Source organism: Anomaloglossus baeobatrachus, chromosome 2 (assembly GCF_048569485.1).
Source record: "Anomaloglossus baeobatrachus isolate aAnoBae1 chromosome 2, aAnoBae1.hap1, whole genome shotgun sequence".
Taxonomy (NCBI): Eukaryota; Metazoa; Chordata; class Amphibia; order Anura; family Aromobatidae; genus Anomaloglossus; species Anomaloglossus baeobatrachus.
In genome coordinates this window covers 631666828-631692520 of record NC_134354.1, presented here as the reverse complement: position 1 = coordinate 631692520, position 25693 = coordinate 631666828, and the positions used below count along the sequence as shown (strand labels likewise).

The 25693-nt window shown below is 43.7% G+C and overlaps 1 protein-coding gene across 6 annotated transcripts in view; it reads right to left on the bottom strand.

The window, feature by feature from the left end:
- Nucleotides 1-25693, bottom strand: part of LRCH1 (leucine rich repeats and calponin homology domain containing 1) — a 330560-nt gene that overhangs the window by 156039 nt on the left and 148828 nt on the right. For all 6 annotated transcript variants that reach the window (XM_075336886.1, XM_075336889.1, XM_075336887.1 and 3 more), the window contains exons 4-8: nt 23038-23143; nt 20853-20989; nt 13713-13843; nt 10670-10754; nt 4881-4989 (exon numbers count right to left, since the gene is read on the bottom strand). In XM_075336886.1, coding sequence (XP_075193001.1) covers nt 4881-4989; nt 10670-10754; nt 13713-13843; nt 20853-20989; nt 23038-23143 — 568 coding nt within the window. The remainder of the gene's footprint in view (nt 1-4880; nt 4990-10669; nt 10755-13712; nt 13844-20852; nt 20990-23037; nt 23144-25693) is intronic.

Sequence of the window (25693 nt, the reverse complement as noted above, 5' to 3'; positions counted from 1 at the left end):
ACCCAGCAAGTCTGGAGTGTGCTGTGCCTGTGTGTACGGGGACACAGAGTACCTGAATGGTGCAGGGCCATGTCCCTGAACGGCACTCCCGCTCCACATCCAGCAGGTTCAATGGGTCTGTGGATGGAGCCCGGCCTCAGGGCTTTGGGGCCGGTAAGATCCCACTTCCTCAGAGCCCCTCAGGGGGATGGGGAAGGAAAACAGCATGTGGGCTCCAGCCGCCGTACCAGCAATAGGTACCTCAACCTTACAAACCACCAGTGGGGTGAGAAGGGAGCATGCTGGGGGCCCCATATGGGCCCTCTTTTCTTCCATCCGATATAGTCAGCAGCTACTGCTGACTAAACAGTGGAGCTATGCGTGGATGTCTGACCTCCTTCGCACAAAGCCGAAAACTGGTGAGCCAGTGATCCCACTGGGGGTGTATAGCCAGAAGGGGAGGGGCCTTACACTTTTTAGTGTAATGCTTTGTGTGGCCTCCGGAGGCAGTAGCTATACACCCAATCGTCTGGGTCTCCCAATGGAGCGACGAAGAAAGTACGTCATATGTCACGAAGAGGTTACACAAGGGGCCATGACCTATGTGATAAAGAATGTCATTTGTTAGGAAAGGGGCAAAGCCCCAAACTGCGCTAATATTTTGGAAACAAATGTGACAAAAGAAGCCCAACTAATAGTTAATGAAAACTTAGACAAGACACTAAAAACACAACAAGATTATGAGACAGTATGAACCACTTTGATAAATTTGGCGAATTTTACGACTGTTAAATTTAGATTTCCACTGTGTATTCTGACCTTGCTGAGTTACTAAGACTGTGTAGACAGTTTCAGTAACTCAATCACGCAGTTTCTTTTTTTCGGAACAGCTGGATTCCAATTTCAGTCACTAAAACCTAAAGGGGTATTCCACACTTAGACATTTATGGCATGTCCAGAGACTCTAGGACCCATTTCTATCTTAAGAACAAGAGGACTTGGTTTTGTGTGCTCAGCTATATTTGGAACTCCCTTAAAAGTGAATAGACAAAGCTACGTCTGCTCAGTCACCACCCAAACATTCAAAGCGGCATAGGATGAACCATTCTTAATGTATAGGTCCAGAGGTGGGAATAATATTTTAAGCAGTTAATGAAAATCTGTCAGCAGGTTTTTGTTACTTCATCTGAGAGTAGCATGGTGTAAGAAATGAGATCCTGAATCCAAAGATGTATTACTTAGTTTACAGGGTGAAGCGATTCTGACACAATCAGAATTTTCAGATGCAGCAATCTAGCGGAGCTGAGAAGCTGCTCCTGCCAACATCAGGCTCTCTACTGTGTTTTAGAAAAAATAATACCTCCTCAAAAATAAGCCTTAGCACGGATTTTCAGCATTTTCGGAGCAAGGCTTGAATATAAGCCCTAACCTGAAAATAAGCCCTAGCCGCGGTTAAATAATGAAGTGCAGCTAAAAAAGTTAAAGATACTGCAGGACACTTCATTATAGACAGCGGACACCGCACAATCACACTCACCAGACGCCGAACGGGAGGCCCAGCAGTGATCGCACCCCCCCACACATCCGATCTCACCTGCACACATCAGATCACACACACTCACCCCATCCAGCGATACCGATTTCTTCTCACCGGCAGAATCCTGAGAGGCAGTGCGGTGGAGCGCAAGGACCTGCCGCAATGCTTGCTTACAGGACCTGCAACACGTGACCTCCTCCCATCATTCCCTGGGGCTGAAAGCATTCTGTAACGCTGGATGTGATGAGTGTGTGTGTGTGTGTGTGTGTGTGTGTGTGTGTGTGTGTGTGTGTGTGTGTGTGTGTGTGTGTGTGTGATCTACTGTGTGTGAGCTGATGTATGTGTGTCAGCCAGAAACAGGAGAGGACGGCGTGCAGCATAGCTGCTGGGAGCGCCCACTGGAGGTCATAGGAGGATCTGGGAGCCATACAGACGTCCGGGTATGGTAAGTATGAGTCTCCTGGGAAGTGGGGGGGGTCTGCTTTTTTGGGGGGGTAAACTTACCCCCAACCATGTTTCTCCAAAAATAAACCCTAGTGCTTTTTTGGGAGGCAAAAAAGTATAAGACAGTGTGTTATTTTTGGAAAAACATGGTATATATATTGTCTATAGCAGGGGTGGGGAACCTTTTTGCTGCCGGGGGCCATTTGGAAATTTCTGCCAACCTTCGGGGGCCGCACAAAATTATCAATGTGAAAATGAACCAACTATATTTGGTCAAACAGTTAATTAACTCACCCCTATTGTGGTGGCCGGAGCGGCTTCTCTTTGGTGCGGCTGTGATGTTCGGTGATACTTATGTTGCTTCTATCTTTTCCAGGTTTGTTTCAGTCTGGAGCGCAGGCAACTCTTTGTGATAATAAGATTGGTAGACTATATACATCACACAACAGACACAGGGACTGGAGTATATAAATCACAGGACACATACATCACTGAAGGGGCTGTTGGCATATACATCACATAGGAGACGGAGGGACTGCTGTATATACATCACATAGGAGACGCTGGGTCTGCTGTATATACATCACATAGGAGACGCTGGGACTGCTGTATATACATCACATAGGAGACGCTGGGACTGCTGTATATACATCACAAGAGACACCTACATCACAGAAGACACTGGGGGCACATACATCACACAAGGGGCTGGGGACATGTATATTCTCCCTCCTGTGATGTATATGCTTTCAGCCCCTCCTGTGAGGTATATGCCCCCAGCCCCTCCTGAGAGGTATATGCCCCCAGCCCCTCCTGAGAGGTATATGCCCCCAGCCCCTCCTGTGATATGTACAGCCCCAGCATCTCCAATGTGATGTATATACCCCAGTGTGTGATGTATATATCACAGGAGGGGTTGGGGCATACACATCACAGGAGACACTGAGGCATATCCATGACAGGAGGGGCTGGGAGCATATACATAACAGGAGATGCTGGGGAACACACATTACTAGGTCACAGGGAGGCATAAGCATTGCTGTGGGGCACACACATCACTAGGGCAGCACAGAGAGCACTAGGGGGGGCACGGACATCACTAGGTGGGCACAGGCATCACTAAGGGGGGGGCACACAGACATCACTAAGGGGGGCACAGAGACATCACTAAGGGGGGGGCACAGAGACATCACTAAGGGGGGGGCACACAGACATCACTAAGGAGGGGGGCACACAGACATCACTAAGGAGGGGGGCACACAGACATCACTAAGGAGGGGGGCACACAGACATCACTAAGGAGGGGGGCACACAGACATCACTAAGGAGGGGGGCACACAGACATCACTAAGGAGGGGGGCATACAGACATCACTAAGGAGGGGGGCACACAGACATCACTAAGGAGGGGGGCACACAGACATCACTAAGGAGGGGGGCACACAGACATCACTAAGGAGGGGGGGAAGGGGCACACAGACAGAACTTGCAGAGCACAGACTTCACTAGGGGGTACACTGCACTTGGGGTGGTAAGGAGCACTGGAGAGAACTCAACAGTGGGGGTGATCCACATCGCTGGGGAGTCTGCACACAGCACTGCAGGGGGCACGCTGCACCGGACAAGGGGCAGAGAGCGGGCAGCAAACAGCACATGGAGCTGCACGCTGCACCGGAGAAGAGGCAGAAAGCGGGCGGCACACAGCGCCGGGGAGCGGCAGCACACAGGACGTGGAGCTGCACGCTGCACCAGACAAGAAGGGGCAGAGAGCGGGCAGCACACAGCACGTGGAGCTGCACCGGAGAAGGGGCAGAGAGCGGGCAGCAAACAGCACATGGAGCTGCACGCTGCACCGGAGAAGAGGCAGAAAGAGGGCGGCACACAGCACGTGGAGCTGCACCGGAGAAGGGGCAGGGAGCGACAGCACTGATTGAGGCACGCTGCACGGGAGAAGGGGTGTAGAGCGGGCGGCACAATGCAGGAAACGATGAAGCTGCTGTGGGACTAAACCCGCCCACAAAGTCTGTGCTGAAGCATGCTGGCACCTGCCAGGGAAAGAGCTCATTGGTGCGCGCTAGCAGTGCCTGTGAAGCCTTAAAGGGCCGGCGCCCGATAAGATCACAGCAGTGGCCGAGCACTGCCACCCCCGGGAATCTGCCCGGGGGCCGCATAAAAGGTCTTGGCGGGCCGCATGCGGCCCGCGGGCCGGAGGTTCCCCACCCCTGGTCTATAGACAGTAAGCTGCTTATTAGGAGAGGGGGCGGAGTCAAATAAATTGGCACTAGGCAGCTAGTCACAGCAATGATAATCACCAGATGATAAAGTCTTCAGTGTAAGTAAACAGCACACAGCTTGACCTGTGAAACATCAATGAATTCTATGTTTTAACCCCTACTTCATGCTGTCCTCCGATTACATAGAAAAAAAACCTGCTGACAGATTTCCTTTAATTACCAAAAGTTACACAATTTTGTAATGTATATCATGTAATAATTTGTCTCAATTTTCAAAATGTCTAGACTTTTGTCATATGATCATCTTCTCCATACACTGTAACAAGCTTTGCTTCAGTGTGAATATTTCATAACTAAAACAGAATATCATCGCCTTGAAACAATGATTTCCACTGAACGTCTGTCTATAAGTAGCGATGCTGTCAGCCATAAGGATATGAAACACTGTCTATAATAGAAAATTACATTTGTCTTGAATAGAGACATCTGCTGAAAACAAAATACGCCATAAATTAACACAACAGACCACATTTATCAAAAATAACATAATTTTCACCAAATCATTAGTGTACTGTCACACCTCAATGATAAATTGGGTGCAAATTGCTCAATCGCAACTTTTTAAAGTTTGGTAGTAAACTTCCCAGGATTAGAAAAGAGCCTGAGACATACGGTTACATCTTTTACCTTTTACTAAATTACCGAACTGCTGATCTAAATCTTCCTTGGCAAAATTCTCTTCTTCCACAATATCAGACATTGGCACACTCGGACTGGCGGAGTCTTCATCGCAAGGCTAGAATAAACATAGTTTATTAAACTATCAAAAAATTAAACTATTGAAATTAGAAAGTTACACAATCTTTATCCCTGTGATTTTAGTCCTGATGTTTAAAAAACAAATGGTGTGGTTCCTGTGGGAAGAAGTGCCAGTGTATCTGACCATATATTACGGAGCTGGCTGTTCCCCTGATCAGCACTGTATTTCAGACAGAAAAGGAAACTTTACATTAGGTTTCTGTATATTTTATGGACCTCATTTCACAACCCTGTATAACATTCTGATGCAAGCTTCCGAGATGGTCTTTTTTGTGGTTTTGAATAAGCTTTTGTAGCGCATTGAAGGTGTAATTGGGCTGCAACAAGAAGTAACACAACCCACGGCCTGTGCGACCTGTAGAAGATTTTGAAACCGTTTTTATGGTATGATTTAGTGTACTATTTAAATCACAAAATAACACAGGAAACCTTCGGGCTTTGTGTACACACCTGTCGGATTTCAAGCAGATATTGGCAAAACTCTGAAAAATTCCATGTAAAATTCAGCCTCTTAAATACCTTTAAATTGGGTTTCCGCAACAATGTTTATCTGCTCAGAAAATCTGCCATGAAAATAGATTTCAAGAGCCTTGTTTCTGGCAGAAATGCCAAAGATGAGCTCCATAATATGATAAATGGGTTAATCCTTGAGCAAATCTGCTGCAGTTCTGCACATCCGCAGCACATCTGACATGATCGGAACATAAAACTGAGTGTACAGCGTTGGCTGAGGTTTAAATGTTGGATTCGGGCCAGAATCAGACATGAACTTTTTGATATAGTTTTGTTGTTTTTTTTTGGGGGGGGGGGGGTGTTATAGAGATTTTAGCCAAATCAGGAAGGGAAACCAGACCAGAGGGGAAGCCAGAAGAGGTATATTATGATATGCCATGATAAGATTGGACTCCGCTATCTCCGGCCTGGTTCACCATCATAGGCAATGTATGTGACATTGTTTTGTGGTCAATGCAGCAGTCTGACTTGGCATTTTATGCCTTGTTTATGCAATCAGTGTGGCTCCCAGCAGCCAGATCCCCAATGATTAGCAAGTTATCACCTATACAGTATTTTATACTGGACAACCCCTTTAAAGGAAAATCTGTCCGCAGGTTTTTGCCATTTAATCTGACAGCTGCGCTCCTAGTATATTGAATGGTGACACAATCACTTCCCTGCACTGCCGGGTGACTCAGAGAGGCCGTTATACGGTGACTACAACTTCATATTCTCTGAGAAGCTGCACTTCAATACAGCCGGCTACACAGGGTTTTAATGATAATTGCATGCAGATTAACCCTATATCTACAGGTAAATATAATTTTGGGTGATGTCAAGTTCCCTTTATTTCATTCAATTCTAGTTTATACAAAATGTGCAGTAAACGTCTTAAGCCTGCTTTACACGGGATGACCGATTGTGTGATTTCACAATTTATTGTACCCGCCCCCGTCGTTTTTGCGTCACGGGCAAATCGCTGCCCATGGCGCACAAACTCGTTTAACCCCCGTCACATGTACTTACCTTCTGGACGACCTCGCTGTGGGCGACGAACGTCCACTTCCTGAAGTGGGAGGGACGTTCGGCGTCACAGCGACGTCACACAGCGGCCGGCCAATAGAAGCGGAGGGGCAAAGATGAGCAGGACGTAAACATCCCGGCCACCTCCTTCCTTCCGCATAGCCGGCGGGTGCTGCGGGACGGAGGTAAGCTGCTGTTCATCGTTTCCGGGGTGTCACACGGAGCAGCGTGTGCTACCCCGGGAACGATGAGCAACCGGCGCCATTTTTTTTAAACGAGATTATAAAACCAAGCGACGAGTACACGACTCACGATTTGTGAGTGATACTGCGTCGCTCGGAGGTGTCACACAGCCCGATGTCGCAAGCGATACCGAATGTGCGTCACAAAAACCGTGACCCCGACGATCTATCGCACGATAGATAGTCTCGTGTAAAGCACCCTTTAGTTTTGCTGCTCAATACGTGGGATCTCTGGATAGGGCCAAGACTATGGGAGATCTTTATTTATAGGTTTCATATGATTTTAGATAAACCAAAACAACTAATTTGTATGAAAAGAAGATTCTGCCTGATAAAAAAGTAACAAATATAGGAAATTATTATTAATTGGTTATGATGCAGTCTGCTTCCTAAAATAAACTAAAGAGCACAAATGTACTGACTGCAAAAGCAGAAATCATCTGCGCATAAGTGCTATGTATCCAAGTAATCAGTGTTAAGCCCTTGATCAGTAGGGTAAGAGCAGGCGGCTTTTATCAGTGGCGATGGTTGGCAGTACGTACGCTCATCCAGATGTTTCCTAGCATCACACTTGGCCGGCTCCATCCACAGGTGAAGACTACACAGTAGTTTCCTGCAGCTGCTACTCTATTAATAACTGTCCAGGATGGAACAATGACCACAGACAAAAAAAGGTTTGGGTTTGTTTTTATTATAAAAAAAAAATAACAAAAAGATTCATGAAAATGAATTTCTGTTTAGAAGGTTTACAAAAATCCAAAATCCTCAATAACATTCAAATAAGTTATATTCTCACCCTGTCATACAAAGTAGTTTGTAGATGATGTTCTGCCAATGGTTCTGGAGCAGTTCTCAAACGGTTTGGTGACCTTTAATTTACAGCTATTTGGGGTAAAAGCTCTGAATATTCACATGTAGGGGAAATGCTGTAAACTTTCTATCCCTATCTGCAGTGAAAACAGCAGCAAAACAAGGTATCTGAGCACTTGTTTTTATCTTAATGCTATGAATGATTTTTCAATAATACATCTTTTACAGATTTACCTCGCTGTTTTCATGACCGGCTGCAACAGTCACTGTCAATGAGACATCATCAACGCGGGCCGAGTTATAGCGCCTGTGCAGACAACCATATTTTCAGTCGTCAAAAAGCAGATCGCACTCGGACCGCATGCGGTTTTTGGGTGCGGTTTGCCGCATTTTTTTACCCTGGGTGCGGTAATCTTTCAGACCCTGCGGAATTTTCTTAAGAAAATTCTGTTTTCCAGTGCGCACAGGGTCTAACACAATTGGACCGTTTTTCTTGGATGGAGAAAATATGATGGTATGAACGCAGCCTTACAGAGACCAGAACGGAAATAACTGTTTTGTCATTTTTTTTTACTTCCGCTGATTTTTTTTTTTCATAGGGAAATCATTAGCAAATCTAACCCTAAATCCATATGATTTGATGAGGACTGACCACTTTGGATTTCCCTGGAAATTTTCTCTGAATCATTATGGAAATTCTCTACACCAATTCCATTATGTACAAATTAGCAGATATTCTCGGTTTGATAACCCTTCACGTTTCTCTACTTTCTATAGAGACCACTAAACACCCAGAACAGTGAAATACTAATGAGCACCTTATATATCACCAGCAACAATATCTCACTATGTATTTATATAGCACTTCATCCTATACATAAAACTGAACAATTGTCACAGGTATTTGACAGACAGCCCAGTGGTGTTTGGCTGCACAAACTGCTAATTGATATTCCATCAATTTCTCTGTGGTGCAAATGGAGTTTTGTTTGTCTGCTCTGTTAGGGTTTATTCTTTCCCCTTTAGGACCCTGCAGAGATCTTTCCCCATCAACTGCTAATCAATATCCCTCAGCCTCTGTGTCTTTATGTACCTGTATTACCCTTGGTATGTTGCTGGTGATAGAGTTAATTTCTCTAGATTGCACGCAGTCAGCATGGAAACATCTGGAGAAACGTTGTATATTGCTGTTCCTCTCTCTAAAAGCCCCGTTACACACAACGAGATCGCTAACGATATCGTTGCTGAGTCACAGTTTCTGTGACGCAGCAACGATCTCGCCAGCGATCTCGTTATGTGTGACACCTACCAGCGATCAGGCCCCTGCTGTGAGATCGCTAGTCATTGCCGAATGGTCCGGACCATTTTCTTCAAAGGGGATGTTCTGCTGGGCAGGACGCATCGCTGTGTTTGACGCCTACCAACGACCTCCTAACACTGTCCCAACGCCCACCGAGATCGTTATACAGGTCGCTGATCGTTACTCCGTCATTGGTGAGGTCTAACTGTGTGACATCTCACCAGCGACCTCCCAGTGACTTACCAGGTTGTATCGTTGTCCGGATCGCTGGTAAGTCATTGTGTGTGACTGGGCCTTAAAGGTGGTGTCACACATAGCGACGCAGCAGCGATCACGACCAGCGATCTGACCTTATCAGGATCGCTGCTGCGTTGTTACATGGTCGCTGATGAGCTGTCAAACAGGCAGTGACCAGCCCCCAGCGACGCGTGGAAGCGTAACTAAGGTAAAGCTTAGCGCTGGCTCCCTGCACTCCTAGCCAGAGTACACATCGGGATAATTACCCGATGTGTACTCCAGCTACGTATGCAGGGAGCCGGCACTGGCAGCGTGAGAGCGGCGGTGCTAGTAACTAATGTAAATATCGGGTAACCAAGGAAAGGGCTTCTTGGTTACCCGATGTTTACCGTGGTTACAGCTTACCGCAGGCTGCCAGACGCCGGCTATCTGCTCGTTTCAGTTCGTTGCTCTCTTGCTGTCACACACAGCGATGTGTGCTTCACAGCGGGAGAGCAACGTCCAAAAAATGAAGCAGGACATTCAGCAACGACCGGCGACCTCACAGCAGGGGCCAGGTCGTTGCTGGATGTCACACACAGCGGCAGCGACGGGATGTCGCTGCTACATCACAGAAAATGGTGACTTAGCAGCGACGTCGTTGTCGTCGTCGCTATGTGCGACATCACCTTAAGTCATCTTGGAGATAAGTTGTTTGTTTGCTTTTTCCTGTTTATTTTCCCTGTGTGTTCTTTAGGACTTCGTGGGATTGACTAGTGCTCATCCCACCCATTCGTTACCCTGGGCCCAGTTCAGGGACATCAGGGCCAGGTATCCTGCTGGGCGCATAAGAGCAGAACCTATCTAGGGACATTATGGGAGCGATGGGCTAGGAGAAGGTTTTATCAGGGGTCACCATCTCCCCTTCTCCTAAACACAGGGTTTCCCTCTTCCCTCCTCTCCCTTTTCGCCATTTGCTTTGTATTTCCCCATATCTAGCATGACAACAATAAAAAATGTTAGCTAAGCACAGACATAGAATACAGTGTGTGCCACCAAGTGATATAAGTCAACCATACATTTAGTACAGGATATAGAACCAGACATCAAGTCATGGGAAATTTGCAGAAATTATTGAAAAAAGTTAGAGAAAAAAAACTATCATCAAACAGATGGGATCTGTGAGACCCCCTGAACCGTCAAATTACTAAAATTACCATTATAAAAGCTATTTCCCCAAGTATATAGAAGTGCCTACCTATAGTACCATAGTAATATATAGTACAGTACTCAATAATACTATGCATTGTCCTCACATAGTGTTCTGCTACAACCCCCAATCATTCATAGGTATGTGTAAATGTATGCTGTCTTACCTAAATCATACATGATGTACAGCTTTATAAGTTTTACATAAAAGGACTCTAGCTAACCAAAACATATCTATCACAAGTAATAATCTTTAACATAATACATAGGAGGTATTTTATGCATTGAATATATAATAGAATACCAATGCAGCTAACAACAACACAGAGAAACAGCGGGATACAACAGATCAGGGTAGTTACCTCTATGGCTGACAGACGTTTCTCCCCACTGTCACTTCCAACACCAGAATCCGAGTCCTTCTTTAATGGAAAAATGTCTTCGATGCTAGATATACACAGAAAATAATCAATTATGTAAGCACAGCATAGTAGAAAATAGAAAACAATCCAGAAGACCTCCACTCACGTTATATGTTGAAGGATTATGTATAATTTTGTTTATTTTTTATCATTTCCTGGAGTTACCGTAAAAGTTTGGTTGTCATGTTAAACATCATTCACATCCCACAAACAATCTGCATTTCCATATTTCGCTACTAGCATATACATGGTTATGGAGTTATTCACACGGGCCAGTTATCATGTACGAAGTTTCTGGGATGTTCATTCATGATTGTGCAGTGTAATCAGGCGGCCGATCGCCCGACAAACAAAACTCTCATTCGTGGGGTGAAATGAATTTTAACTTGCTAAGTAGATTGGCACTGACCATAGTGTGAACTAAAAGCGGGTGTTCATTTTCCTGACATGGACCAAAGTTATACATTAAGGACCAACATTCAGGGGGTCAGTGGCTTTCGGCTGTTTCACGCATAAAGTGCTTTATCACGGTACCTTGAGTCACTGGTACTTTGAGAAGACGCATTGTGCGTGAAACGGCCATAGGTGATAACAATGACGGATGTCATTGTTCTCACCCATGTTCTCACCTGCACTTGAATCAATAGCTATGGATCAGCAGAGGCTGCTATACAACTGACGGAGCTACGCAGGTCTGCACCGGGAACAGCTGATCGGTGGGGGTGCTGGGGGGCGGAGGGGGGGTCACACTAACCGATTCTAAGGATATATCAACAATAGTAAAGTCCAATAGAACCTCATTAATGCTGCAAGGCGGCAAATGTAATTACGCCTTGAAGGAGGCAAGAGCTGTAACTAGAGGGCACTTGTCAGGTGATTGAGGCTGCACAAACCACTGGCAGCATGAATCTGAGACAACCTCCGGCACTGCAAGGATTCGCTTTGAAATCCTGTACTGTTTCAGACAAAACATAGGCCCTAATTCATCAAGCAACTATTAACATATTTTAAAAATGCAAGGAAAAAAAGCATTTTTTTCCCCATTTTTACATCAAGACCACCAGCTTTTTAAAACGTACATGTATCTTTGGAAGGGGGCTTGGTCAAACAAAGCAAACAAATGCATTATCATTTGTGCCAAAAATTAGGACAGAGATGTACACTCCAGTCAATGACTGGAGTATATTTCTAACACTTGCGCATGGCGGCTGAAAGATGCTCCAACACAATCTTTATCGTACTGGCGTGGAAAATGCCGGTCATGAAGAATCAGGGCTTCTGACTGAATAAAGGAGCTGGGTATGAGGAGACCGGTAATCTGGACTTCTCTGCACCTCGCTCAGCTATAATGAAGGGTCTTTGGTATATAAAGAGACTCTGATGACTGCTGCCCGACTTCCTTTAAAATAATGTTTCTTCCAAACTAAGTATTCATAAGGAAATATCGACGCCTGCAATGAGAAAAGCAGTCCCTAATTCATGGTACCCACGGGTGAAGCAGCACAAATCTCCCGAAACAGTCACAATCACTTAAGAAACAGTTCACACAAAAATCGTGGCAAAAAAACTGGAACGTGGCCAAAAGTCAAGGAAGGGCGCAGTAATACAAAAATGAGAATTAAAGCAAATTGTCTTATTTTGACACAACTTCATAGGCCATAATGAGGCTGTCCAGCCTTGGGAACTTTTTTTTAATTAAATGCATGTATTTGTGGCTAAAAATATTTTTTTTCTGAAAGTTTTTCTGCTATTTGCCTTATATAGCCTCCATGTAGCACTGTCTATTGCTGGCTGCCAGTGAATTAACGGCGGATCCATCACTGAGCTCAATCTCAGTCTGTTTCAAAGTTTATAACTCTGTGATTTGTCTTTTTCGGATCTGCTCTAAGCCGATTTATAACCCCAGACTATATCATAGTTGACTGAACCGGGGAAACAAAGAGCCTGTAAAACCCAAAGTGCAATTTGTTATTATGAAACCAAATTGCAAAATTTACATTTAGCCTCTAATACATGCATTTAAAGATTTTTTTAAAAAGGAGGCAAAAGTGGATAATCTTTACATTTTTTTTTTAACAACTGTATAGAAGCATTTTCTTTACAGTCTATGCACAGGGCTATAATTATGGCTATTTTGCACCAATCCACAAAAGGGCAACTATAGGGCTCTGTTGGTCACTACTGTATATTTTATAAGGGGCTGTATAATTTTTTTTATTTTCAGATTTTGTGTGAACAGAATAACTCACACACAAAGCACCTTAAAGAGCGAGGACGCCAATAGCTACCAAGAACAAGTGAATTGGAAGATTACAAAGATACCCAAGGTCAGCTCTGCCCAGGATGGGGACCCTCCTTTCTGTTGCTGTTGGACTCCAGGTCATTAATGGGGTGGATTATTCGAACAGCCCCTTACCAATCCCCAACAATATGACAACACCTATACTCACTTCCAGTGCCAGTGCTATTCCAGCAGTGTCGGCACTGCCTCTCCCAGGGATCACTTGACATTATAATGTCACGCAATCCCTGCGGGCAATCAGCACTGGCTTCGCTCTCCTTTCCTTTTAACAAATCAAGATATCCAGGGGAAGTGAAGTGAGAGCTACTCTCTCATCTCCCTAGAATGTCTTGATTTATAAAATGGACAGGAGAGTGAAGCCACCACTGATTGGCCACAGGGATCAAGTGACATAATGTAATATCTTTTCCCATTGAGGTATTGCTGATACCCCTGGAACAGCGCAGATACGGGACGTGAGTATAGGTGTTGTTATTTTGTTGGGGGGAACACAGGGATGGAAAAGGGGCTGCCTGAGTAGTGGACAATCCCTTTAAAGTAAAAAATAAAATAAATAAATTATTGTGGTCACAAAACCAGTTTAATCCGCATGAATTAATCAATTGGCTGGTTTTAAATAAGTATCATATTGAATACACGAATACACTTTACACTGCTATCACAGGTATCATGCAGCATTACCTTTCCTCTGCATGTTGCTGCAGAATAGGCCTCTCAATGGCATGAAGATAGAAAGCATCTCCTGTCTTCTCCATTTGACACGCTTGTATACTTAAATATTTGAATATATGTATTTTGCCTTTAATACAAATCTAGAAAAAAAAAAAAATAGCGATTAAGAAAATTTTCCACCAGCCCGAGTAACTCAAGTTAAGAGACTCATAACAGTTAATTTCCACGTAAACGGTGGTTAGATTGTTAAGATTTGATAGAGTTGAAAAATTACAAATTATAGGTATAGGTTTATACAGTACACACATATACAGTGCATGGCATAAATGAATGAATGCACCCCCTTTGAAGAGTTAAGGACAGCCCCAAGTCTTCTAGGCATGGACTGAACCCGTGGCAACATATTGCTGTATCTGTCTGTTTCCATTTTTCAAGAACGACCACTTTTACAGCCTGGTGTGACACTGGCTATTGTCACTTCTCAAGGCATGCCATAATAGAGTCAGGTAAAATATATCTTTGTACCGTGTTAGCCAGTAGAGATAAAAAATTGTTTAAAAGAACTGAAGTCCTCAGTGGTTGATACCTTTTAATGGCTAACTGAAAAGATGGTAATAATAGCAAGCTTTCGAGACTACTCAGGTCTCTTCATCAGGCATGGTATAACACAAAATCTGAAGAGTCACATATTTATACACAACAGGACATAGAATAGTGCAGTTAAAAAAAAAAAAAAAAACACCACACATTATATGAAACAGAACTATCTCTATGGCAGGGGGGCAAACAGTTGTGGCCATAAATATTGCTGCCCTTCAGTGTGAACGTTTTATTGTCCTCTGATCAGGGTCTGGTCCAGGCTGTGACGCGCTTGGATGGTCAGAGGAGCACATCTCTTAGGCTAAGTTCACACATCCTGTGTTTTCAATCCGTCAGGTCCGTCAGCAACGGATCAGTCATTTTCAAGATGTCAACTGATGCAACTGATGTGTTTTTCACAGGATTCCTTTCACAGGAATCCTGTGAAAAAACCGATCAGTTGCGTCCGTTACATCCGCTGTGCGTCCGTTTTTTGACGGATCAGTCATGATCCGTCTGTGTTTGGGACAGCCCAGTGGGCGTGCCAAGCATGCTGGGCATGCTCAGTAGAGCATGACGGAATCCTGCGCAGGATTCCGTTGTAAGACGGATTACAACGGAATCCTGCACCATAGACATACATTGCAAGTGTGGCGGATGGCGACGGATTCCTGCGCGGCGCGTTAATTTTGACGGCCCGAAAAACGTTACATTCTGCGTTGCTCCCCGTTCAGCGGTCAGTCAAAAACGACGGACCGCGACGCAGCGGATGCAACGCAGGGTCATCAGTCGCAATCCGTCGCTAATATAAGTCTATGGGGAAATACAGGATTCCTGCAAAAAATTTTGCAGGGTACCGTAATTCCCCAAGGCGACGGATTGTGACTGATGCAAAACACAGGATGTGTGAACTTAGCCTTAACTGATGTAAAGACATGAATCCATGAGACACATTCATTCCTGCTCTGAATGTGGCAAAGGTCATCATAAGTTTGTACTCCCATAGTCTCCTATCTCTCTGGGACTTGAAGTTTCCTTTCAATACCAGCAATTTCATGTCCATGATGCTGTGGTCTGGGTTACAAAAATGTTTGGCCACAGGTAGATCCATCCTTTTTTCTCTAATTGTGTGGCGGTGAGAATTCATCCTTGTCCTGAGCTGTTGTCCGGTCTCCCCTACATACAAACCCCCAGTTGGACATTTGGTACATATAATTAAGTATACCACATTGGTTGTGGTGCAGCTGAAGGTACCTGGGATCTTGTAGTCCTGATGTGAATCTTTATCTTGTCCGTTGTCAATATTAATGGACAGGTCTTACATTTTTTCTGGTTGCAGGGAAGTGTTCCTGTTGTTTTAGAGGACAGGGAGCTTCTGACAATGATGCTTCTTAGATTTGGGGGCTGCCTAAAACACAGAAGTGGGGGGTCTGGAAAAATAGATTTTAATTGGGCATCTTTTTGCAGTAATGGTTGTAGTTTCCGTTCAGCTCCTCTTAACACCTCCAGATGTGGATTGTCGGTGATTACAAGAGGGACCCGATTGTTTTCTTCTTTAGTTTTATAATGTAGGAGATGGTTTTTTGATATTCTGGTGGCTCTTGTAATCTAGTTTTCAATTGTTCTTGGGTGGTAGCCTTGATTCGAAAAGGATTTTTCTGAGGCCCTCAAGGTGATTGTCTCTATCTGTAGTGTTGGAACATATCCGATTGTACCTGATGGCCTGGCTGTATACAATAGAATTTTTTATGTGTTTTGGATGAAAACTGTCCCATTTCAGGTATGTTGGACAGTCAATTGGCTTCTTGTACAGGGATGTCTCTATTTCATTGTTCCGTAGTTTAATGATGGTGTCCAAGAAGTTGATTTCCGTGCAGGAGTAGTTGACTGTTAAGTTGATGGTGGGATGAAACTGATTAAAGTGTTCATGGAAGGTCTTCAGCTGCTCCTCAGACTCTGTCCAGATGATTAAAATATTGTCAATGTAACGGTAGTAGGCCAGAGGCTAAAAAGTCACTCTCAAGCTTGGCCATGAAAATATTTGCATGATAGAGTAAAGAAGTCCAGGGTCAAATACTGAGAGTGTATGGCAAAAGTCAAATCCAAACAGTACGAAGAGAAATAAAGGGGTTAGACAAACGAGTAGTCAAAAGGCAAGGTCCAAGGTCAGGCAGCAAAAACAAGGCACATGCGCCAAAGAGCAAAGCTACGACTGACAATGGTCTGACCATTGCCAGGCAGGTGAAATAGTCAAGCAATCACCCTGAAAGATGACACCTGGAGAAAGCCCAGCAGGTCCAGCCCATGATTGGGCTACTGGACGATCCTGTCAACAATATACTGACAGCTCAGAACGCCCCTGCCAATCTATTAGGCGCCTGTCACTCACTGCATCACTATAACATAGTGAGCAACGACTTTGTGACACCTGGATGCTGGATAGAGACTGATCCTCAACTTGTGTCTTCGATTGGGTTCAGATCAGGAGATATAATTGGCCACTGAATCACTTTCACTCTGTTTTTCAGAAATGCAACAATGGTCTCAGATGTGCTTTAGACCGCCATGTTGGAAAAGTGCACATCTACCAAGGGCATGGAGTGATGGTAGTATCTTTTCTTTCAATACAGAGCAACACATCTGTGAATTCACGATAACGTCAATGAAATGTAGTTCCCCGACACCAGCAGCTCTCATCCTGTCCCACATAAGGACACAGCCTCCACCTGCTTTACTGTAGGCACCATGCATTTTAAAAAAAACATGAAATTTAGAAAAATTCATGGTACCTGTGTTCTTTGTAAGAAGGTCGTCAATCACCACAGCTTCAGAGGCGAGTACATTGTACCAAAGATACTGGCAAAGTAGAGTCAACTTTACTGCACATGCCTGTGGAGCCGGCAGTCAGCGTGATATCTGAACTGCATGACACTGGGCAGGGTTCAGTCCATCAAAGAGCGAATAGACGTTCACAAGCTTGACTGTCCCAGGATCCAGCAGCGCCCACTTGACTGGAGGCAGATAGTTTAAAAGATAAACATTAAAGGGGTTTTCCCCACGAAAGAAAGTTAATTTTAATCAATAGATCTTGAAATAATAATAAGTTCGACGTGGTTTAAAAAATGTTCCTGTGCTGAGATAATCCTATATATGTGTCCCTGCTGTGTACTGTGTAATGGCCGTGTCTGACCGTACAAGGACATGGTCTGATCATACCACATCTCCTGGGCAGGGAAGGAAGTAAAAGAGTTTATAAATGTTATTGAAAATAATTCTTTGTTAAGATCCTCCCCTGTCCAGGAGCTGTGGTATGATCAGACCATGTCCCTGTGCAGTCAGACACGGCCATTACACAGTACACAGCAGGGACACATTTCTAAGATTATCTCAGCACAGGGACATTTTTTTCTTTTTTTTTTTTAAACACATCCAATTATGGAACTTATTATTATCCCAAGATCTATTGATTCAAATTAACTTTAAAATTAACTTTGTTTGTGGGAAAACCCCTTTAAGGGGATGCAGAGAATTTGCCTAATACAGGACTGATGATGGCTTTAGGGAGCATAACAATGGTATGGGTATCTTTGAATGGCCTTCCCCTATCTCTACCCATAGAAAATAAAGTATTAACAAGAAATAATAATTTGCATCCTCACAAAAACAAAAAGCAGCCCCCGAGTCCTGTTGCCCTGTATTTATCATTACTTATTATGTAAAAGCTTCTGTTTCTGACATAATCCTCCCCTTCACTACACATCCCTTCCACACAAGACTTTCAGCTTTCCTCCTGATCTTTCCGCTCACTAGGGATTTGGATTTTGGTCCTTTTCTTTGATCTGCAGGTTTTGTTTTCGTAATCTCATTTGTTCTAATACAAGAATACATTTCTATTGTGGAAGCCACAGCTTTCTAGTTCTGTGGCCAATGCACCTGCGCAGAACGCTACTAGATTAAAATGACTAAGACTGTGAAAAAATAACACAGCCGAGTGCTGGAAGTGGAAGCCTCCTACTCAAATATTTGCACTTCAACCAATATATAAGTAATATATGTATATTTAATTCTGCTGTGATACATTCTAGTGATCGAAAAGTACCACAACGAAATAGGCAATGGTTCTTGGAGACATTTTTGGCATCATTGAAGAGGTTGTCCAGAAGGCTCAGAGCGGTTTAACAAATAAAAAGGTGCAATAGTCACCGCACTAATTCCTTACTGGTCTCTCCTTACTGTTCCCCTCCCTACATACAATGTGTGCTCAGCCAATCACTGCCTGCCAAGACAAAACAATCACTGATCTCTGGGAGACCAGCCAGAGAAAACATTGCCAGCAAAGGCGCTCAACACAGTGAAATCCTAGGTGCATTGCCCCCTGGGAAGTATGCATATCAAAAAAGGTCTGTGGACCAGGAGGGATATCTGGCTATTTTCTGTGTCGAGACTCCTAATAGAGGCTCCACAGACCTTTTTTGATTTGCATACTTCCCAGGGGGTAATGCACCTAGGATTTCACTGTGTTGAGCGCCTTTGTTGGCTGACAGAAGTTTTCTCTGGCTGGTCTCCCCGAGATTAGTTATTGTTTTGTCTTTTTGGTCTACTAGGCATTACTCCCACCTAGCCAGAATTCTACTCCACACTGATGAGGGGCAATATCCTGAAACAGCTGTCTGTGGATGGATACCTGGCCTTCGTCATATCCTTAAACTCGTCAAAGAGTTGGATATTGACTAAAAGGGCCACTTAATATGGTGGTTATGGTGGTCTTCTTAAAAAGAGCCACTCCTTGGCTAGGTCCTTCCCGGAGGGATATCTGCCTATTTTCTGTATCGAGAATCACTGACTGCAGCAGGTCCCAGCGGCGGCCTGCGATTGGCTGAGCACTGGAGAAAACAGGGAATACAAGATGTGTGAACCTTAACTGTGGAGAGAGGGAGATGCCGACATGAAGAATACAGGATGTCACATAGGCTGGAAATCACCACCAGGAGCAAGATCATAAGTCTTATAGAACCATTTCTGCTACAGACAATACAGTACTTAGTGATACTACATACTGTATCACTAACGGAATCTGTCACCAGGTTCTTGCCACCTAAACATAGAACAGCACAATGTAGCGGCAGAGATCCTGAATCCAGCTATGTGTCACTTACTTGGCTATTTAGTGTAGTTTTCATAAAATAATCGTTTTATCAGCATGAGATTATCATTAGAGGACTACTAAACCTAACAGATAGTCAAGAATATTCATAAGCTCCATATAACCCTGCCCCCACCACTGTACACAACTACCAATCAGTGGTGTGGGCGGGGTTATACAGAGCCAAGCATTCAGAGGACTGCTAGAGCTGCCAGAGATAAAAAAAAAAGGGATTTTATGAAAATGACAGCAAGCATCTCTGCGAGTGATACATCGCTGGAATCATGGAATCAGGCTCTCTTCTCCTACATTATTTTGCTCTCGGATACGGTAACAAACCCTAATTACAGATCCCTTTTAAATACTAATCAGAAAAACACTTTAAGCATATATCAGTTGTAGGTTGAGATCACAGACTTCATTTCTTCAATATGATCTTGTCACCAGATAAGAGTACTTTAAGGCTACTTTCACATTGCGTTTTTACCTATGTTCACTGGTCCTGTCGGAGCTTCCGTCCAAACTCCCCCCCCCCCCCCGCGCAAAACGTGTTTCGGACGCATGCGCTGACGGGGCCATTGACTATAATGGAGCAGATGGAGTCAGCGTGTGCTCTGTCTTGCACCCTTTTCGGGCATACATGGTTTCTGCAGGCGGACACCCGAACGTTTTCTACTACATCTGGGTGTCCGCCTGCAGAAAGTGTATACACCCGAAAATGGTGGACGACAGAGCACACGCTGACTCAGTCTGCCCCATTATAGTCAATGGCCCCGTCAGCGCATGCGTCCGAAACACATTTTGCGGGGGTGTTTGGACGGAAGCTCCAACAGGACCACTGAACAGAGCTAAAAACACAATGTGAAAGGGGCCTAAGAAAAATCATCTATTAGCTAATTAGTGGGTGCTATTGCGGAGATTTTAGGTAACAATGGTATGCATACGTAATAAAACATACCCATCCAAAGTGCTGGTGTTGGTCCGATCGCAAGAACCCCCAACGATCTCATTTTTTTTTTTATCAGGCTGCAGGATCATTATATTCAGCTTCCTCTGGCAGCACCATAGGGAATGAATGGAGCGGTGGCTGGCCATGAGCACTGGCAATGTACTCTAATGGGAATGAAAGTGCCCCAATCTGATAGTTAGTGGAGGTCTGAGAAGGTGGTCCACAACCCATCTAAAAGTTATCACCTATCCAAAGGCATAGGCAATACACTTTTATCTACTGGACCATTACTTTAAGAAGAAACCAAAATATACAAATTTGGTGTTTTTCACAGAATAACAGGATGACGTGTTGCTGTACGGTAAATAATGTGGCGTATATTTATCGACTGTTCGCTGGATAATTATAATGGTTCAATTAACAAAACTACTTAACAAAAGGCCAAGTATAAAAATAAAGAAATAACAAAAACACTCACCTGTGCAGGAGGAGACTGTAGTGGGTTATTCTCAAGAACTAACACTTGTAATTGCACCATTTTTCTAAAACAAAGGGGTAGTATCAGGATTTTATTGCAGGAAAAATCTAGTTTTACCAAGGGAAGGTCTACTATTTCTGCAAATAAAAATATATACTTAGTTAGCACCACAAGGCGATAAAGAGACTTAAAAGTTCACAAGCAAATGTAAGGTAAAGCCAATTCATTTTTAATAATTAAGCCTAATATATTAAGATTAATTTACACAGGGAGCACAGTGAAGGGGTTGTGCTCAACTATATGAGAGGTATGTGTTGAGGTGGAGGGGTGCCTGGGGTACAGAACTGCTGGAAATATAGGATTATTATTTTGGCTTATCACTAGAAGTGCCAGAGAGGGGTCATTTAACATTTCAACCATTGGAACCCTATGGAGCTCGAAATTCCTAGGACTTCTAGTGTTAAAGGTAATCTGTCTCCTTTTTGCAGTTTTTTAGTTATTAATATGGGCATGCAGGTGGCATAGAGGTGACATTAGCCATACCTGTATGCCTCTTGGATGATGGCTCGTTCGGCAAAAATCGTCTTTTATATCTTCTACCTTCCGACCTTTCTTTATACAGGATTCTTCCTCCCCTTCTCTTCCCTGGTGTCCCCTGAATCTTGCACCTGCGTATTCTGCAGTCCCTCCCTGAACTGCTCCACCTTCTGTGGGCACAGCCTTAAATTTTGCTGTGCGCAGGCACCGGAGAGTCACTGCTGCTTCACAGTGCAGGGAGGGACTGCAGGCAGAATGCGCAGACGCAGGATTTCCGCCACACACCTGACGTCACTGGGACTCTGAACGGAATTGAGGAAGAATCCTGTATAATGAAGACCCATGGCCGGCTTAATTTCTGGGCAACACACGCCCTATAGGTAGAAAAGAGGATTTTTGCCAAACGACCCCTCATCCAGGAGACATACAGGTATGGCTAGTTTCAGATTTATGCCATTTGTATGCCCCAAATGAATCAATAAAAAAAAAAACAAAAAAAAAAAAACCAAACAAACTGAAAACAGTGACAGATTCCCTTTAACAGTATCATGGCATAAGATTAGACTCTAATCTAATACCCCAAAGAACCTAAAGGCCAACATCTCAGTGACTATTAATATTTTTCAAAGAGCATACATTTTTTGATTATTGGCTGCTATTATATTTCAGAAAGAAAATATCATTGATGATAAAAATACACAAAGACAGCTAAAGCAGAAAATCAGTACAAAAATAAACAAAGATTGTGGACCCCTGATCAGTCAAAGCTCCTTTCAACTGTTCCTTGGCAGTATTGGTACGGTATATACAAGGAGTCTGTGTACGGGAATTCCCCTGTTTGATTATAAAGGTTGATGAGCAGAAAGGTTCAAGGTTAGATTAATGTCGGTTGTGCCCGCTAATATTGACAGGTCTGGTAATCACTCTATTGTGTACGGGGGCACCGGCCCACTGATTGTTAGAGAAGACATCAATCAGGCATGCCCGTTTTTGAATTACCAATTGATTTGTTCTCTGGAAGATAAATTGACAGCAAATACATATGGCTTTCTCAGCCAATAAACTGAGAAAACGTAGCCAAATGAGCACTCCTGTGTATAGGAGACACAGCCAAAATGTCTGTTGGCCAATTGATCAGCCAAAACATATAATGTGTCTTCCTTCAGACACGGAAAGTCCCATACAGACACTGTGTGAATATAGAGCGCAAATTTTGCTGAGCAGCAGTTAAAAGAAGCTTCTAAAGAACAATGAACTGGACAGTAAAACAGCACTGCAGAATAGCGTTTGGGAGAGAAGGTGGGACAATAAAATAATGAGGAATATTACAAAAATTCATAACTTTGCAGTCTCGAGGATAATTAAACAAAAGTGTAGTTATTCTTTAATGACAGGTTAAACCTGACTTAACTTGAATGATCCAATAAAGGTCGGCTTAGGCTGGGGCTACACAGTGACTCTTATTTTGCTACAACGCACAGATTGCAAGAATCCAGGTTTGCAATTTTAGCAAAGTGCCCACACTCACATTTGTCATGTAGTTGTGATCATTGTCCGCCTGAGAACGGTACCATGTAGCCCACGGCTTACACAACTTCTCTTCCCAGTATGACACTATGGGAACGGACAGGACACACGCGGCACTTACCCTGAGGTAGAACTTTCAGATAATTTCTTCTTATATTTAATTCGCGCAGAGCCTTCAGTAAACCTATTTGCTGTGGCAGAGATGTGATTTCGTTGCAGCTGATGTCCTGCGGTAACAAAATGAATGTTACAGTCGTTCTAGCAACTAAACCCCGAGATAAATGCTTTACTGCGTACACTGCACATTTTTAGGTTCACGTCAGCTTTGCGGATTACATTTTATGTACTCGTCTGGGTAATCTCTGGTTTATACGTCTACAATCGAACACTCTCAGTAGCCTGACATCAGCAAAATTGTGTCCTTTTGGCACATGTTTGGCCTATATACAGTATGTTGGTATTATTTTGCTCTTGATTGTATTTAGGAGAATTTATTATCAATCGAGGTAGTCAGAACGTACAATCATTTATTCTCTCCTATTAATATTGTAAGAATATTAGGATTGAGCTCAGAGCTTGGTGTCCTGTATTAAAGGTACCAGGTTTTTGCCACCTAATCTGAGAGCAGCATAGCGTAGGGGCAGAGATCCTGATTCCATCAATGTGTCACTTACTGGGTAGTGTAGTTTTCATAAAATCACTGATTAATTAGCAGGAGATTATCATTAGAGGACTACTTGGTGTGCTGCCAGGTAGTCCAGGATATTCATGAGCTTTGTATAACTGCTAGATCTGCAGCAGAGAAAACAGTGATTTTATCAAAATGGCATCACACAGTTCAGTAAGTGACACATCGCTGGAATCAGGGTCTCTGTCTCTACATTATGCTGCTCTCAGATGGGGGGAGCAAAAACCTGGTGACAGATTCCCTTTACATGCCAAGAACCAAATCACTGCCACTAGATAGAAAGAACTCTAGTAATCTTCTATGTCACCATGCTACATGTTCAGGTCATAGTGTAAGTGGTTATTCACCTAGACACAACATTTGGCAACATTTGGGCCTGCACAATGAAGCCTTTCTGGTTTTCTCTATACATATGCTGCATTAACCGCTTCACCCCTGGGCAATTTTCCGCTTTTCTCATTTTTTTACTCCACGTCTTCCGAGACCAGTAACCTTTTTTATTTTTCCGTCAATCTTGCCATATGAGGGCTTGTTTTTCTGAGACAAGTTGTACTTTTAAATGAAACCATAACTTATACCATATCTTGTACTGGAAAACGGCAAAAGAAATTCCAAGTGTGAAAAAATTTCAAAAAAGTGCGATTGCATGAATGTTTTTCGGATACTTTATTCACCGTGTTCACGACATTGGTAAAACTGATGTGTCAGTGTGATGCCTCAGGACGGAACGAGTTCATAGACACCAAACATGTACAAAAGCTTACTTTTATTTAAGGGGTTAAAAAAAAAAATCAGAAGTTTGTCCAAAAAAAGCGTCACACTTTTTGAGCCAGTTTCTGCGACCCCTAACTGTAGCGTGCTCATTTTTCAGGATCTTGGACTCAGTGACGGCTTATTTTTTGCGTCTCGAGCTGACGTCTTTAATGGTTCCATTTTCATGCAGATGCTACATTTTGATCGCCTGTTTTTGCACAAAATATGAGATGGCCAAAAAACGTAATTTTGGTGTTTGGAATTTTGCTGCCGATACATCTTTTACTGATAAGATTAATTGATTTTATATTTTGCTAGATCGGGCCTTTCTGAACGCGGCGATACCAAATATGTGTATTTTTTTAACCCTTTAATTTTCAATGGGGCGAATGAAAGGTGATTTGAACTTTTAATTTTTTTATTTTTTAAAGAATGTTTAAAACTTTTTTTTAGTTTTACTTTTACTAGTCCCCCTAGAGGGCTAGAAGGATTAGCAGTCTGATCACTCATTCATTTTTCTTGATCAGAGTTGCACAGCTGAGCCCAGGAGAAATGCTCGTCTTCTGTTACAGCCGCTGCTCTGCCTGCTGTAACAGGCCCTACGTCATGATAGTGAAAGGAGTCATCACATGACAACCATCAGCTCTGTGTGATCACGTCACAGGGCTTCTGATGGCGGCGGTAAGTGCGCGTTACCCGCTGTAGGCATTTAAAAAGTGCTGTCACATTTTGACAGCATGATCTACGAGGTTAACAGGCGCGGGTGGATTTCAGATCCACCTGCGCCTGCAAGGCACACATGTCTACTGTACAAATCAGCAGACATGTGCGGGGATCACCACCGGCTCACCACAGCATCCAGTGGTGATCACCCCTTCATGATTTAGGATGTACCAGTACGTTCTTGGTCGTGAAGGGGTTAATGGTCTACTATACAAGTGTGTTCACTTGTGGGGTTGACAGGCGCGGGTGGATTTAAGATCCCCCTGCGCCTGCAAGGCATACATGTCTGCTATACAAATCAGCAGACATGTGCGGGGATCACCACAGCATCCAGAGGTGATCACCCCTTCATGATGTAGGACGTACCAGTACGTCCTCGGTCGTGAAGGGGTTAATGGTCTACTATACAAGTGTGTTCACACTACTATATTAAGGCTTCGTCATGCCTGTTTTGTCATCAATAAGACCAAGAACACTGGCACAGCCGGGTGCATCCTACATAATTACCGTGTGCCGCTGCTCTTGTAATGCCGCTTTTCAGCTCTAGCGCTATAGCAATTTGTGACAAATTCTCCGCTGTCACTTTGGCCTTTTCAATTTCATAAATCTGTTT